The 16,484-nt window shown below is 43.8% G+C and overlaps 1 protein-coding gene across 1 annotated transcript in view; it reads left to right on the top strand.

Moving 5' to 3' along the window:
* The first annotated feature begins 7,077 nt into the window (after positions 1 to 7,077).
* AGBL4 (ATP/GTP binding protein like 4) overlaps positions 7,078 to 16,484 on the top strand; it is a 134,074-nt gene continuing 124,667 nt past the window's right edge. The window contains exon 1 of the mRNA XM_025206986.1: positions 7,078 to 7,193. Coding sequence (XP_025062771.1) covers positions 7,086 to 7,193 — 108 coding nt within the window. The 5' untranslated portion in view covers positions 7,078 to 7,085. The remainder of the gene's footprint in view (positions 7,194 to 16,484) is intronic.

Below are 16,484 nucleotides of genomic sequence, written 5' to 3' on the forward strand. Positions count from 1 at the left end.
TTATTGATTTTTTTTATCTCTATTTCCTTAAGAATCATAATTGCACAGTTCAAACTTTAGCTGTGGTCATATCAGCACTAGCTATTAATATAATTTTCCCTCCTGTCCTTTAATTACTGACCTTCCAAAGGCATTCAGCTAATGAAATAAAAATGCGGAAAAGCTCGACTGTATCTTCCAGCACTAGTTTCCAGCCTCTCTGCTACTTGGACTGTTTCAAGTCTTGACAGTCAACACAAGCCTTTATTCTTTATCCACAGTTTCCTTAAGTGTCTTCTCTTTCTAATTCACATGTATATTTATTTAGCTATGAGAAACTCGAGGCCAACCCAGAGAAAAACATGTGTCGTGTTAGCAGGGGTTCAAAGGAGCTTTAGAGCAAAGATCGATTTGTTCATTTATTTACACTGCTTCCATATGGGAAGTAGCAAGACGATTCGAAGCCCCTATAGGAAGGGATGGAGGACTCAGTGTTATTTTGTGGGGACAGGGTCCTCCTGCTGTCTGTCTCAGGTGTCTGAGTGATTTCTGATTTGATACAGAGAGAAAAGAGCATCCAAGTCTGTCTTTGTTTCTTCCAGCTCTGTAAGCCGTGTCATCCCAATACTCAGGTAATCACAACTTTACTTTAAAAACAGAAAAAGAAAGAGAAAACCTCTGCTGTTGCTTGTAAGCACAATGAAAAGACACTTGAGGGAATTATATTGTACGATGACTTTTATAAGGTATCTGAATCATTTTGCATTCCACCTCAAAAGCAAAAAATGATGACTTTAATATCAGAGAGTAGGATGCAACTTGCAAGGCTCTCAAAAGGCAGCGGTGGTGACCAGGAGAGGCTGAGCCTGGCCATTCATTATTTTCTGCTTAGATTCTGTAAGGAAAAAAAATTGGGCTGCTTATAAATTAGTTATCCTCATTATTTAACATTTATATTACGGTACCGGAGAAAGGATGTGGCCATGTTGGCCTCCATTGTGCTAGATAGGCCTCCATTGTGCAAGATACTGTCCCAAGGATTTTACCATCCCGATAGAATATACTTAGACTTTCTGTCTTTAAACACTGATATTTTAAAGTTTCAGGAAAATTCATTTTCCCAGCAAAAATAACTTTGCCAAATCAACACTCTATGTGTTGTCGTGAGCAATAGACCGTTAATTTTCTCATGACAGCCTTGGCAACAGAGAGGGTGTTAGCACCAGAGTCCCGTCCCCCTTTCAAGGCCAGTCACATCATCTCAACTTGTAAGTGAATCTCAACTGGAGTTTCAACGTGATGATGCCATCTTCACAAAGGTACAAAATTAGGGGGGACTGCATTTCAGTGACAAACAAAAGCGTTACAATATTTAGAGCACTTCTGGATCTCTAGGAAGGTCTTTGTCATCGTGGAGCATATGATCATTCTGCAAAACAAAACCCGCAACTGGATTTATGCCATCTGGGACATAGCAAATGCCACCGGTACAATGTGGAGAGATGCAGTAACAGCACAATGACCAGGCTGCCATTGTCCATTATAAGACTAGGATAGGTTTTTGTGCTGGGGAACAAAGCGAATCTTTCTATTAGGAACATTTGTACTATATTAACAATGCTCCGAGTGATTCTATTCTGTAATGAAGAATGCTCGAGATGTTTCCCTTTGATAAAATAATAATAAATGTGATACTGAAGAAAAGAGACGTGAAATGCTGAACTACTGTTCTGCTCACACGTAGCCACTTTCCCAGACTCGCACCTCTATACGGCAGTTGCAGCAATGCGTAACAAGTTACTGAATAGACCGAGATACTGCAGTTTGGCACTATATTGAATGGGCTGGGATGCGTGTTGGATGGAGATGCATTCGATATTAGAGGAAGAGTGAAGGACGAAGAGTAGGCGTGATCAGAAAATGACTTTTTAAATAATTATTGAGTAACTTATAAGTTTAAAAATGTTTTTGAAACCAACTACTGAATAAATATCAGTACCTTTTCACTAATTGCATGGCAGCTCATAGAAAATAGTAATAGGGTTGCAGTTGTTTTGATCATCACAAAACACCCGCAAAAGATTTTCAGAACGCCAAGAGAGTGCTAACTTTTTCATAAGCTTTCATTTTAGTTGTGTCAACTAGGTAGGGGGAGAAATACTCTCTAATGATAACACACTGGGCTGGCATACAGTACGGGATTAAGTCTGAGGAAAAAACAGATCTCTAATTGACTCTACCATTGAACGGCTGGGTAACCACAGGCAAGGTATATCACTACTCTGCACCTCGGTTTCATGTTCCGTAAATGGGCGTAATGAAACCGACTTCCTTTTTAAGACCATTTCAGTTTCATGGCTGAAATGTCCTATATATATAGGAACTCATTGTTATTACGTCTAGAGCAGAAGTCATAAAACCAAAGCCAGTATGTCTGTTATTTAAGGTGCAAGTGTTATTGCACAGTTGTTATATCTCCTGCTGGGCTTTGCAATTACTTTGGATTATATCCCAGTTACTTTATTAGATAATTTCAAAGAAACTCTAACTATATTGCACTAAATAAAAATGTCTCGGGTCACCACAACTTGGAATATTTCAGAACCAGTGCCCTTTTATGAAATAAATTCAACGTGGCACTATATGTGCTTTTCCCAATAATGGAGAGAAACTTGGGTTTAATATTATGAATTAATTCTTTTAAAATTGCACCATTTCTTTACAAGGGGTCCAGCTGACTGCAGGAACACTTCCTTTAACTTCAGGATTCATGAGTGCCAACAGCAAGTTAAACTCTCTCCCCTTCCTTTGAGCTGAGAGGACCATCTCTGTGGCACCCAGTGACAGAGAGGCTAATTCATTCCTGAAATAACTCCCTGGATTGCACCAGAGATACACCAGTTAATTTGCTACAGTGACACTCAAACGGAGGTCTTTGATGGCTGTTTCTTCTCAGACATACTATGCGTGGTTTTCTTGGACTTTATTTTAAATTATTTAAAATTCATATTCCTAGAACATGCTTGCGATCTTAATCTACCTCCCTATCTGAAGACATTTGCCAGTTTATGTTCCAGTTCTTTTACCAGTCCAGTACAGCATTAAATGGGGCTCAATAGATAGTCCTACCTATTTAACTTCTCAAAGAGAAGATTAGGAGGGTGACTGAAGTCTAAAATGACCTACTTGGAGAAGATCCCCCATGTGAGAGGGCTCTGTGAACTACCAAATCAAGTCATAGCAAGACACAGTGGTTTAAAATGACAGTAAACAAATTCAGATGTTTGCAAACTTTTAACAAGAAAATTTAGTACTGGGACAATTTGTTTAGGGGTGTGATGGATTCTTGTGCTGTATGAGTTAAGGTTCATTGCTTTGCTAAAATATACGCCCTAGATCAGGGATGGTCAACATCAGGGATGGTGGCACAGACGTCTTGTGTGCATAGCATACAGCGCACTGGCGAGTGGACAGGCAGCACAGTTGCAGATAGGGCGGAGGGAAAAGCAAAGCATCAGATCAGGCAAGGAGCACAGTGCAGGAAGCAGAAGGTTGAGTACTTGATGGTAAGGGCACCTCTGCCCAAAGGTTGGCCCCCACTGCCCTAGGTCAACTAGAACTGATAGGTTTGATACAGGAGCTACTGTGTGGAAGTCAAAGTTGTTCGACATCAACTGCTTTCTCGTGTAGAGCGTTGGACCACTTTGAAACCATTCCTCTGCCGTACTTGGTACAACCTTTACAGGCATCCTGTATCCATGCATGAGATGTTTTTCAGGAGAACAAAGCTCCTTTTCCTAAGAACACTGACTGTAAATCTCAGTACTTTTGAGCTGATGGGATATTTTCTGACTAAACCATTTCTGATGGAAAGTGCTGACCCATGAAAACTGAAATGTATTGTGGAAAATGTTTCCATAATGTAGGCCAACCCTGCTGGATAATCAGGACTGAAGGGCCGGGGGATCTCCAAGATCTGCCTGGAGAGCAGCCCAGCATCACAGAGCAATGATCTACTCCATTTAGTGCTGGGAAAATCAAATAAAAACATATCCATTTCTAGGATTCCTTTGGTGCTTCGTTTTTAGAGGAAACTTCAAAGTATCTCATTTTTCTTCCATATTTGAAGAATATGAAATAGATTTCATAGATGGTAGGGTGGGAAGGGACCTTGCGAGATCATTAGGGCCAGCCCCCTGCCCAAAGAGCAGGAAGTCTGATGGGGCTGATGACCCCAGCAAATTTTCTTTTGAAATTTCAGAATTTTCTGCAGAATGGAAATGCCAGTTTCTGATCAGCTGAAAATAAGGTTCCCTGGCCACAGGTAAAACCTAATATATAATATATCCCTATGGATGGGGGATAGAGAGGAAAAATATGATTTTATGTATAGGTAGGGATGCATCTAAAATTTTCATGGTGCTTAGATGCAAAGATGGTTGGTGCCATAGCCACATCTTAGGTTGCTACGATAATGCCTCCCCTTAGATGTCAAATCACTATCTTAAGAATCTACTGTTATAACCTGCTGTTTTATTAAGACATGGTGGTAAGAATCTGAGTTCATCAAATTCTCTTTCTGATGGGGAAATTATCCTGTTTAATATCGTTCATTTCTTTATGCATCAGGGCTTTATCTAAAGAAGAAAATCCTACTGGATACTTCATAGAGTAGATGCTAATCTTTCTTCTCTCTGCTATATTTCTGAAGTCCTGGTGGCCTTGTATTGTTATATTTGGCCTCTATATAGCAGTGCAATATAGTGCGATATAGCAGTGGCAAGCAACTGAACTGCTTTGCATTAGTCAAATACAATCAAACGCTCCTTTTCCAATAAAGAATAATCAGATATTGATACTGTGTTACTAACATTATGGTGTTGTAGAGACTTAATAAGATGCAGGTCTACTCTCTCTTGGCTGTTTAATTAAACTGAACAGTCGTCGTATGTTGTACATTGGTTTACTGCCAAGGGAAAGTAAATCTGTATCATATTAGTATCACATACCAAATGATGTTTTTCCTCTGTTAGAGAACATCTAAAGGACCTGACACTGGTGTCATGTGAAATGCTGTTGTATTACATTGGACTCTCTTGTACTTCTTTGCTCTCCTAGACTCTGCTCAGAAATAACAAGTATTCACTTCTATGTTAGAGCTCATAATATGCTGACTAAACGTATTATGTGATGGTTATCCATCTTGATGTATATGGCAGTGGACTTATTTACCACTGCCTACTGCTGACTGCAAGTAGGATTATTTCATTTTATCCCTTAATCACCATGAGGCTTCTAGTTGGCCACAGAGAGCAGTGCAGTGAAAACTTGTGAGGATCAAACATGGTTGCTGCACTTTTCTTAGCTATAATTTACCATTAAGGACTATTGACTAACCTCCGTAAGGAGAACTGCTAGTGACTTAGTGGATTGGGAACATATATTTAAAGGTGTTTTATTTGAATGGCTGTTCCTATCTCATTGATGGCAATGGGAAATATACTTGAAGATCAAGGAAAGGACTGTGGTCCTGGGTATTGATTGCAACTGAATTATTAGCTATTGATTTTCAGATGGGAAAAAATGAGCTTATGACGTTTCAGAGATAAGGAGTTTTCTGGTAATGCTCTATTGTTCTTCTCTATGCTTCCTGTCATTATCCAATGCCCTGAATTTCAGTACTTCTTCCCCTCACTCAGGAACAGGGTTGCCAACACAAGAATGTTTTCATACTGATAATCTGTGAACTTTTTACTGACAACCAGACTTTTTTACTGACATATACGTTTACACGACATAAATGTAACTCTTGTGCCAGGGCTTGCTCTGGTTTCAGGTCCTGGTTAGAAGGGCTGGATTGTAATTTAGGGGTTTAACACAACGGCAGTAAAAAAGTTTGACACCCCAACCTTACTCCATACTTTTCTGCTCCCCCGGTTCATCTTCCAGCCTTAATCCCCCCATTTCTGCTCCCTCCAGTCCCAGTACAGATCCTCAGAAAAAACTTTCTGTCACCTAAAGGTGTCACTGGCAGCTGATGGGACTCAGCAGCAACATCACATCGCTTGGGGGGAGGGATCTACAAAGCCTGAGAGAAAATTCCCGTTAGGGTACAGTGCACCCATTCAACCACCAGGAAGCACTCTCATGCTCTGTCTGCCCATCATCTTGCATTCAACTTTTTTTTCTGACCATGAAGCTTCAATCAAGGACCTGTTGTTTAGGCATTTTTAGTCTAATTTTTTACTGACTTATCCCCAAATTTTTGGACAGTTTGCAATCCTGCCCAGGAGTGGGATTGGTTATGTATGGATTCTTGTTTTTTAATACCATACTTGTTGCCTGAAAATTTAAGAATCTAAGAGAAGAAAAATAAATTGCAATGTGTCATGTGTGTGTGACAATCCTGACCCTCCCTTAAGATTGTGCATGGCACTTCCAAGGACCCCCCCAAACCTGAGACAGAGGCCTCAACTTTGATTGTCACAAGGCAGTGAATATTGATTTACTTAAACAGCCAAGCTGGCACCTGGGATGCAGGGGAGTGAATTCAGGTAGAGAATGTGAAGCTTACTAGCCGCTTAGGACATGGGAGATCCCATATTAGGAGGTGTTGTGATCTCTTGTGAAAGACAGACAGGAAATGAATGGGGATTATAGGAAGCAATAGCACACAAAAAGGAAGAAGACCTGAGGTGACGGCTCCTCTGCTTTTTCTCTGAAGTGCAGTGTTCTTGATATGCAGAAGTAGTAAGACAGCCTTCAAGATTTAACTTAGATTTGGCAGACTGGAGTAGTTCCTCCCTGACAAGGAGTAGGATGTATTAGAAACCCCAAGGGACTGTATTTTCTTGTAGGATTTGGAGACCTGAAAAGGCCTGGATCATTTGGATAAGCCCAAATGTGGATACATGCTAAGCAAGGTGACTAGCATTGCTTCCTGAGCATGGGCACCTTGTCACTGTGTGTTTAATTTTAAGGATAGCTTTTAAGTCAGACTTCTCCTTTTAAATGGCTTCATGATTTTATTTCATGATGTTTGCTTTTTTTTTTCTCAACAGAAAATTAGCCTGGAGTTCTATATTGACATCCATGCCCACTCCACCATGATGAATGGCTTCATGTATGGGAACATCTTTGAAGAGGAGGAAAGATTTCAGAGACAGGCTATTTTCCCAAAGCTACTCTGCCAGAATGCTGAAGATTTCTCCTTTGTAAGCAATGTTTCACTTCATTTTCTCTACTCCTAACTTAAAAAAAAAAGATAAATGTGATGCTTAATTAGATTCTGTGAGTCTTGTTTTGAAGAAGTAAGACGTATTGAAAGCCATAATTATAATTGAAATGTTTATTACTATCACTATGATTCCTTCTTATATATTAATAGTGCTCATAACACCTTTTTAAGTTGTAAGTTGTGATTTCCCATCTCATAACTGTGTGTGTTTGTGCACGTATGAATGCAAACATACATGTATGCACACCAGGGCCAGACACAGGCATGGGTGAACCAGGTGGCTGCCCGGGGCCTGGACAGAAAGGGGGCCTAAAAGTAACAATATTTTTATTATTATTATCCTTATTTCTCTTGAAGGGGGGCCTGATACTAAAAGTTCACCCGGGGCCGCCAGGCATTTAGGTATGGTGCTGATGCACACCCTTTCTTGTTCATGGTGTACACTATTAGAGATATGTGAAAAACACAGTGAAAATCCCTTAGGAAATGCTGAGATATTGCAAATTTGACTTTGTCCCAAATTGCAACATAAAAAAGTGTAAACACATGATTTCATCTCACTCTTGCTGGAACCTTCAGTTTTGGTAAGATCGAAAAGTTGCATTTTGATCCAGTTGAAATGTTTCGTTTTTACTTTATTATATCAACTTTTATATTCTATATGATAGTCAAAATATTTTGACATTTTATTGTAAATGACGGTATGAAATCCAAGTCAAAACAGTAAAGTAGAAAGAAACTTTTAGATCATTTTAATAAATCGGAGCATTTTAGTCTCTTATGGAAACAACATCAGATGCAAAAGCAAGCGAGTCAGCACAGTAGGGGTTTGGGTCATCTAAAAGAAGACCATTTTCTCGATGGCAGTAATGCCAGCTTAACTTATCCTCCTCAAAGAGCGACACAGAAATTATTTTTAGCTCATGGCATCCCGTAAAGACTTCTTGCTTTAGAATTGCTGCTTTGTGATACAAAAATGGTAAGAGAGAGCTAGGAAGAGAGAGCGACTCATTACATGAGCTGTGAGGAGAGGGAGGCCCCTCGGAGTGGGATTCACAGCAAACAGCATGCTGAGTAGGGAGCTGCCAGTGGTAGCCAATAGATCAGTGGTTCTCAACCTCGTTAGACTCGAGGCCCCCCCTGGAGAATTCCAGCTCTTCGCTTTCACTCGTTTTTTGATTATGGAAAAATAAAAGAGCCAGGCTTCTGCTGCAAAGACTCAGAAAGCCTACCATGAGTCAGAATGTTTTTGACACAGTGGATTCCTATAATTATGGCTTGAAATCTCAGGGTTTATCTTGTGAATCGTGTATAGGCAGAGCTGACCTGAGCAGGGTGGGGGGCCCGGGGCAAATCAGCCCATGCAGGGCCCCATCCCCTCTCTGATCCCATGTGCCCCAGACCCAAAGAAGCTATCACCACCATCGGCAGCGGGTGGGGAGGAGGGGTAGCGAGTGGCTGGCAGGGCCCAGGGTGGTCACCCCGATTTGCAAACCCCCAGGGACAGCCCTATGTATAGGGCACGGTACCCTGGTAGAGAATCGCTGCAACAGACTGATCTGAAAAGACGGGTCGATCATGAGCCTCAACTTTGTAGGGTACCTAGTACCTCTCTCCAATCAAGAGTCATCGTTCTAATTCCCTTCCCACAGTTAGGTGCCTTTTCTTTCAAAAACAGAGGCGAGGTCACTCCTCTCTTTCAGGGGTAGTGTGGCCATCATAGAGGACAGTCCAGTTGTCCTCTGTCCTCTCTTGATACGAAACCGGACGCCTTTATGTCCTCTATTGTTCTCTTGAAGATAGAAAAGTTGCATTTTGATCCAGTTGAAATGTTTCATTTTTACTTTATTACGTCAACTTTTATATTATATATTATAGTCAAAATGTTTTGACATTTTATTGGAAATGTCTATTCTTCAAGAGAAAAACAGAGAACATAAAGGCATTGGGTTTCGTATCAATAGAGGAGAGAGTAGCAGAAAACCAGACTTCCCTCTATGATGGCCACCCTATTCAGGGGGCAGAGGGGCAGTGCTATTGCTCACTGTCATGCAAAACCTAGTGGTTAGAGCACTTGCCCAGCATCTAAGACAACCATGTTTGAATCCATTTTTGTGATGGGGTGCAAAGACGCATCTCCTAGCTTTAAAAAAATATTGCTATAACCCAAATGGAGGAGAAGGGGAGAGTGGGCATAACTCATGGCTTTAGCTAATGATCATGTAATATATCATGTATAAGACGCTGTCATGGGGGCTGGACGACCGTCGTCCCTCATGCTCGGTGAGTGTGCATACCACTGGGTTGGAGACTTATGCTCACGCTTGCTTCCTCTCTCTGGCCCAATAAGCATCCTCTGTGCACAGTGGAGTGAGCCCCTGCTCAAAATTGGGGGGCTGTTAGGAGAATGGGGTGTTTGTATTGAGCCTGCAGCATTAGGTGCGTGTTGAGCAGACATGTTCAATTAGGCCCTGGGAAACCGGCAGGGGAACACCTAGTTTGCAGATCCTGGAGGAGCTTAGGCAAGATAGGCACTGACTGGTTCACCACTGACAAGCTGGAGCTGCGTTGGGCTGGCGTTTCGGGTACCTGGCAAACTTTGCTGGCAAAAACATAGGCACCGACGAGGTTGGGTGGATTCTGGGCATCCCCTTGGGCTCAGGCAGTCAAATTGTGCCTGCGTCCTATCTGTCTCTTAGTTTCTAGTTTCTCCAGGCCTCAGTTCAATAGCATTTCCTTGCCTTAAGGGGCCATTTGAGATATGGAGGTGTGTGGACATAATGGAAATAGGGGCCAGATAAGTACCATCAAAACATTTCAAATCTGTGTCCGTTTGAGGGAGAGAGACCGATTGATATCTGTTAATGAATGCAGCAAGGTTCCCTCTATAGTTCAAGGCTTAGCTGGCAAAGGGGAGGTATGTAGGAAAAAGGCACCTTTGGTAATAAAAGCACTGCCGCCTTTCTCCTCTGATGCTTCGGGTTGTGCATGGTGGTAGCTGGCAGCCTGGCATCCGGCGTGCTGCAACTCATTCAACATATTACTCTGTGCCAGCTCCCCCAGCTCAGCCAGTTGCCTTGTCACCTAATTCAGCATGGCATCCAGTTGCAATGTGAGCCACCATGCTACAACGGGGGGCATGTCAAAAGGGCAAAGTGGGATGTCCCAGGACAATAGCCACGCAGCAGGTCTGCTCAGGGGAGGGATTTTCAGCCCTGCAGCCCACTGCTCTCCTGCTCTGTCTGGAGGATACACTCAGCCATCCATCCAAAGCATTAATCTCTCCGTAGGGGAGCGTGAATCGGTATGCGGGAGACAAGAGCACCGTGCATTGAAGGGAGCGGCGGAAAGTTGCCAGTGTTTTCCAAACGGAAGCGTCCCCACGTCGTACTGTTTTCAGTGGGAGTCATGCGAACCATTCTCCACTTCGAACTCAGCATCAAATGCTCTCAAAAGGAATTCGCCGTGAGAGAGTTGTGTGTGTCGGGGAGGGGGGAGAGAAGGGGGAAGGTGGTGAAGATTAAAAATGGTGTATGTAAATACACCCCATTGAACGGGGAGAGCATCGTGAGCATTATTGGGCTGATGTTTGAAAGTGTGGGAATGGACCACTGTTGTTACTAATTAATTTTCCAAAGCTTCAGGAGGTCTCATTTACATTGTGTGCTGCTGCGGCCATTTGTTGGGATTATAATACTTCAACAGCAGCACTTCAAGTGAAAGCTGGCGGCTGCGTGAAGTGCTGTCCATAATTGACTAGCTCCATGTCTTCACACAGCACAGAGACAATGTTCCATTATGTTATCCATTGACAGTATCATTGAAAAGATTACTCTCCTTAAAGCATCTGTCAACCTTGATTGATTTACAAGGGACAAAGAACTGAAAAGGTTTGAAGTGCGGGTACAATTTTTGCCACCATTTAGCATACATAATGGATCTCCTTTTGATGTCAAAAGCTCATCTTCTATTAATAATGCAGAGGGCTTTTGAATGCTGGCTACTTGTGTGGAGTTCCACACTAATAACCTATTTGCTGTGAAATGGGATTCACTTTGGAGAAGCAGTCATTTGTCTGGGTTTTACACGTTCGGCATGAATCCCGACTCAAAGGGATTTCTTTCAATGCTCTGCGTGATTGCAGCTGAGCCCGGCACGGGTTAGAGACACCAGGCAAATCCGAGCCTTCCCTTCCAGCCAGGAAGCTGGCAGAGAGCACAGGGCTGGATGCAAACGAGCCCGGACAACGGGCCTAAGACGATGCGATCAAATGCCTTGTTCCACTCTGCCTGGCAGCCTCCTATTAATATACTTGAGAGTGCATTTCATGCATGGCTTGCTTTCTTCACCTGTCATTTCCAATAGCCCTTTTTATGCAAATGACAGCCTCCAAGGGAAATTGGTGATTAGAGCAGGGGAGAGAAGGACTGCACGTAGCCCTCACACTGCTGCACTGCATCACCTCAGGCAAGTCACCTAGCTTCTCCGCGCCCTTTCTCTTAAGAGCAAGATAAAACCACCTGCCTGTCAGGAGTTCAGAGGAGTCATTGCTGTCTGCAAAGGAAAACAGCATCATGCTAAGAAGTCTTCCTCTCTGAACCACACTGGAATCAAATGCAGCTTTCCAAGAAGTTTAATCCCTGGATAGGGCTGCCTTGAAACTTTTCATAGCAATTTGGGAACATCTTCCACCTTCTGAATAAGTGCCCCCCTTCCCTCCCTGCAAAAGAAATCTCTGTCCCGGAGGAATGAAGAAGAAGCATCTATTTTTGTAGCAGCCACGATTTGCTTTGCTCTTCCTGCTCGCATGGCAGCACCCAGCTATTTTCTTGCAGCTTCCTAGGTGCGCAGTCACCTGGATGCCAGTGCATAAATAAGGAAACAGGCAGGCAGAAAAGAGAGATCAATTTTTTGCTCCCCGGCAGCTGCGTAAGAACAAGATATTCTCGGGCTGCCATCTGGGGAAAGAGAACAAATCCTGCAGGGAAAAGCCTTTTATATTTTTCCGGCTTCTAGAAAGATATTTTTAAACAAGAGTGAGTAAATATAATGTCTACTAAAGCTAGAACAGAAAGAGTTGGCAGGCTCCTTTGAAACGGCTGACTCATCAGCTTTTACGAGCAGCTGTTGACACCATCTCTGAAGGCATTACGCGTTATCCCTGGCGGGGCGTGGGGGCAGCGGTCGGAGCCGTGTTCTTCTTTCGAGATTTCTTATTCTGGAGAGTGGAGGCGTCATAATGGCCGAGCACAAGCACTCGAGCATTTCAAGAACCCACTAGCTTCGGGGAGGGCTAATTTTGACCTCTGCGATAGCACGAGAGGAGACCATCTGTTGTCTGCTTCATTTAAAAGGAACAACCACAGCCAATCTCTGATGGCTTTATTCTCTTCTGGATCGCTTTTCTGGCTGCTACGTGAGCAAAGACATTGGCCAAAATGTCTTGGCCTGATCTTTGCTTTCTCTTTAGTATTCAGGGAGCAAAAATAATGAATCAGTGACATCCCAGATGCTGTCCATTTCTCTCATTTTGAACCACCAAGCAGAATGGCTGCATCACTCATATTATTTCTCATGGCTGCTATTACCGTGGCCCCAGTCCAGACTAGGACCCCCTATGGGCAGTGCTGGGCTGAATCTGCGAAAGGCCGGTTGTACCGCAGATTGCAATCTAGATAAGAAAGACAGACAGAGTGGGAGGGAAACCAGGGCTGACGTAACGCATTCAGGGTCACCCAGCAGAAACCATGTCTCCTGCATCCCGCGCCAATGCCATGCTGTTACTTATACAACTTTCCTACACGGCTGAGTGCCCCTATGTTTCCAGCTCTCCAACTGGGCTCCTGTTAGCAAAGATGATCTGACTGGGCCGATTAACAATACTCTGAAGTTAACCCAGTGCCTCCAATGCCAAATTCCCTCTAAATAAGAATATTGTGATTCCCAAGAAGGAAAATGAGATCCACCGTTGTTGAGGCTGATAAGGAACCCTTCATTTGTGGTAGTCTCCACCGAAGGCTCCTTCCTGCCCTGTGTCCCCCACATTTTCCATCATTTCCCTGGTTTCCGTGCATGTCTTCACTCACCCCATCAAGAGCTGTCCTAGATCTGCACCCCCCCACCATCAGTGACAGCTTCTTCAGTACGCCACTGCCTCCACTTGCCAACAACCTCCCTCTATAATCTTGCAGTCCATAGTGTGAACATCAGAGTCATCCACGGCATTCTGGGTAGGAGGAGTGATGCTCCAGCTGGGGATGAGTCATCCCTCAGGTAGACAGCTATTGGCTGCTGTATCTGCTGGAGGTGGGCTCCATCCCAAATGCAGCCTTAAAAGCAGCACGTGTGCCTTGGACTAAGTGAAAACTGGAGGGTTTGGGGCTGGGCCGGGGGTTGTGGCAGCGTGTGTTGCAGATGTTCTTGGCTACGAGTAGAAATGACACATAAACTGGTATAAGTGATCGGAAACTGGTTCAAATCTGTAACATAACAGAAGTTCAGTGCACATAAACCACTTTCAAAATGGCTGGCACCGGTTTAAAATAAACCTGGACGGATGTAGTATCAGACTTAACTGATTTAGGTTAAATCAGTTTATCGAACTTCTGTCCCAGATCCTTATGGTTAATGGACTGGAGACAGGGTAAGGCCGTGAGTTATTCAATACAGGGCTTCTTCCAGGGCAAAATCCAAAAGCACTCGAGCTGTTATTGCTCAAATGTATCTTTAAAATCTTTGCCAGTGGAGTGCCCTGGCATGCTTTGTTCAGGTGAGTTTGTTAACATCCTGCAAGATAAACAGACTCCTAGAAATCCCCAAACCCAGAGTGCAAAAGAAATGATCCTACCTTCCACTTTGGCATCTTATACCAGGGCATTTCCAGGAAGACAGATATAGCTATTATTTGTTTTATCAGCCCTCTGGGATGCATTTCTGTTTGCTGCTTCTCGGACATGCCGCTCTGTATGTTTTTGTGGGTCAGTGGGTACAGTGACAGAGGCAACAGCCTGTAAATTGCATGTTTCTGAGTGTGCGCGTGTCCATCTTCCAGGAATGCTGCCCGCCGGAGGTTCTCTGCTAAATGAGACTGATCTGTCACGTGGCGGCGAGTCAGTCCAGTCCCATATAGCCCTGAGGGTTGTCTTCAAATTAATTTTGTAGTGAAAAATAAAACACACAGACACACACACGTAGACTTGGATTTTTTTCTCCCTATTGTTTTCTTGTCAGGTTGTTTGCGCACACACTTAAAAATATTAAAGTCCCAACACCACAGTAGACAAGATGAATAACTGAGGATCCAACCACTTGTCTTGGCTATTATTAGCCTAAAAAAATGCGCTTAGCTTGGGAAAGTCACGTTTCTGTTACCTAATGCCAACCATTTAGGACCAGGTTGCAGCTTTAAGGTAGAAGAAACCTTGTTATACCCATGCACAGGCTACTTGCATCCCGAATGGCTACATGGCAAAGGAAGGGGCCTCCATGGAGCTATAAATGTTGCTGTCTCTTTTAGCATAGGGGAAATAGAGAGGATGAAAAATGGATAGAGACTTGGCCCTTTACCTAACCCTCTCCCCGACCAATGGTTGTTATAGCTCAGCTATATATATATATATATATATATATTAAGCGTGCACTGCTCCCAGCAGAGATCCAGCCCAGATAAATCAGCCTTCAGAGCAGTAGGAGAGCCCAGAGGGAGGTGAAGTTTTGAGTCGCTTTGTCCCAACATGCTGCTCCTTGCTCTCAAATCTATATCCTCACAATATAGACCTGGGAATTGATTGTGGAATTCCCACTTCACTGTAGGATTAGCAGGTTTTCTTCGCTGATTATTCTTAGCTGCTACTTGTTGATAGCTATGTCTTCTCTCTTTTTCTCTCACTGTCCTGAACTTGCGGTTTGTATAAATGACAGTAAAAGTGCTCCCAGGAGCTCTCTCTCCCAACACTGATAACACTGCTGTAAACCGTAATGTTCAAGACTAGTGCTAGAGGATATTTCAGTGTGTAGTTTAAAGAAAATGCTTAATTTTCCATTAGTAATCAGGGAGAAGAGAGGAGTTGAAAGATGCAAGTTTTCTGAATATGCTGACTCTTCTTCAGAGCTGAGACTATGATGGGGGTGGCCAATCTGTGGCATGGGCAACCACTGTGGGTGGCACATAGCAGATTGGGGAGGGGACAGGCAGCACAGCAGCAGATCTGGAAGGAAGCAGAAAGCAGAGCAGTTAATTGGGCAGGCAGCACAGGAGAAGAATTGGAAAGCAGAGCAACTGATTGGGCAGAGAACACAGGACAAGAAGCAGAAAGGAGAGCAGTTGATCGGGCAGAGAGCACAGGACAAGAAGCAGAAAGCAGAGCAGCTGATTGGGCAGAGGACACAGGACAAGAAACAGAAAGCAGAGCAGTTGATTGGGCAGAGGGCACAGGGCAAGAAGCAGAAAGCAGAGAAGTTGATTGAGCAGAAAGCACAGGACAAGAAGCAGAAAGCAGAGCAGCAGATTGTCTAGAAGAAGGGGATTATAGTGGCACTCAAGGAGGGCACAGGGCTAATTTGTGGCACATCTGCCAAAAAGGTTGGCCACCAATAGACTGTGACTTGCTGCTTTTGACTTCTTCAGGGGTAGGATGTGTGTTGTGAAGCGGCAGTTCTTCTTTTCCATATTATCACAGTGAATCATTTACTGATCCTATGTATGCATATGGTATCAGTCAAAGGCTGGGCTGGTCCTTTAAAGCAAATTAGGCCCAGCCTCACGTAACCTAGTTACCTGCCGTCTGGATGATGAGGTGTGTGGGCCCCCGCGGTTGAGTTAGGTGTTCAGTCATGCTGAAATTGTACCTACTGGAGCGGTGCTGCTGATGAGAAGAAAGGTGCTTGTGTAGGAGTGACACACATAGGTAGGAGACCTGCAGGGAGGATTTGGTTGGAAATGCAAAGTCAGAAGGAGCTCAGCACATAGGAAGAGGTGTCGCTGGAGCTACCTGCTGGCCAGACTGGAGTAAGCACACTTCAGACTGAAGGAGGAAGCCCCAAGGCATGGTGTTTTCTAGATAGTATTGATTTGTGATAGCATCATAGTTGCAAAAGGGAGTTGACTAGTTTAGGGCTCCAAATGGCACTTCGGCAGGACACAGTGTGGACTAGCCTGTGCGGGCCGGGAGCGGTCCCAGGTTCTCGGGGGTGCGCGGCTGGCTGTGGCCAGCAGCCCTAGCATGCGGGTCAGGGAATGCAGGCCGGCGGACTAGAAATAAGCCAGGGC

The sequence above is a fragment of the Alligator sinensis genome, unplaced genomic scaffold (genome assembly GCF_000455745.1).
Source record: "Alligator sinensis unplaced genomic scaffold, ASM45574v1 scaffold781_1, whole genome shotgun sequence".
In the NCBI taxonomy this organism is placed as follows: Eukaryota; Metazoa; Chordata; order Crocodylia; family Alligatoridae; genus Alligator; species Alligator sinensis.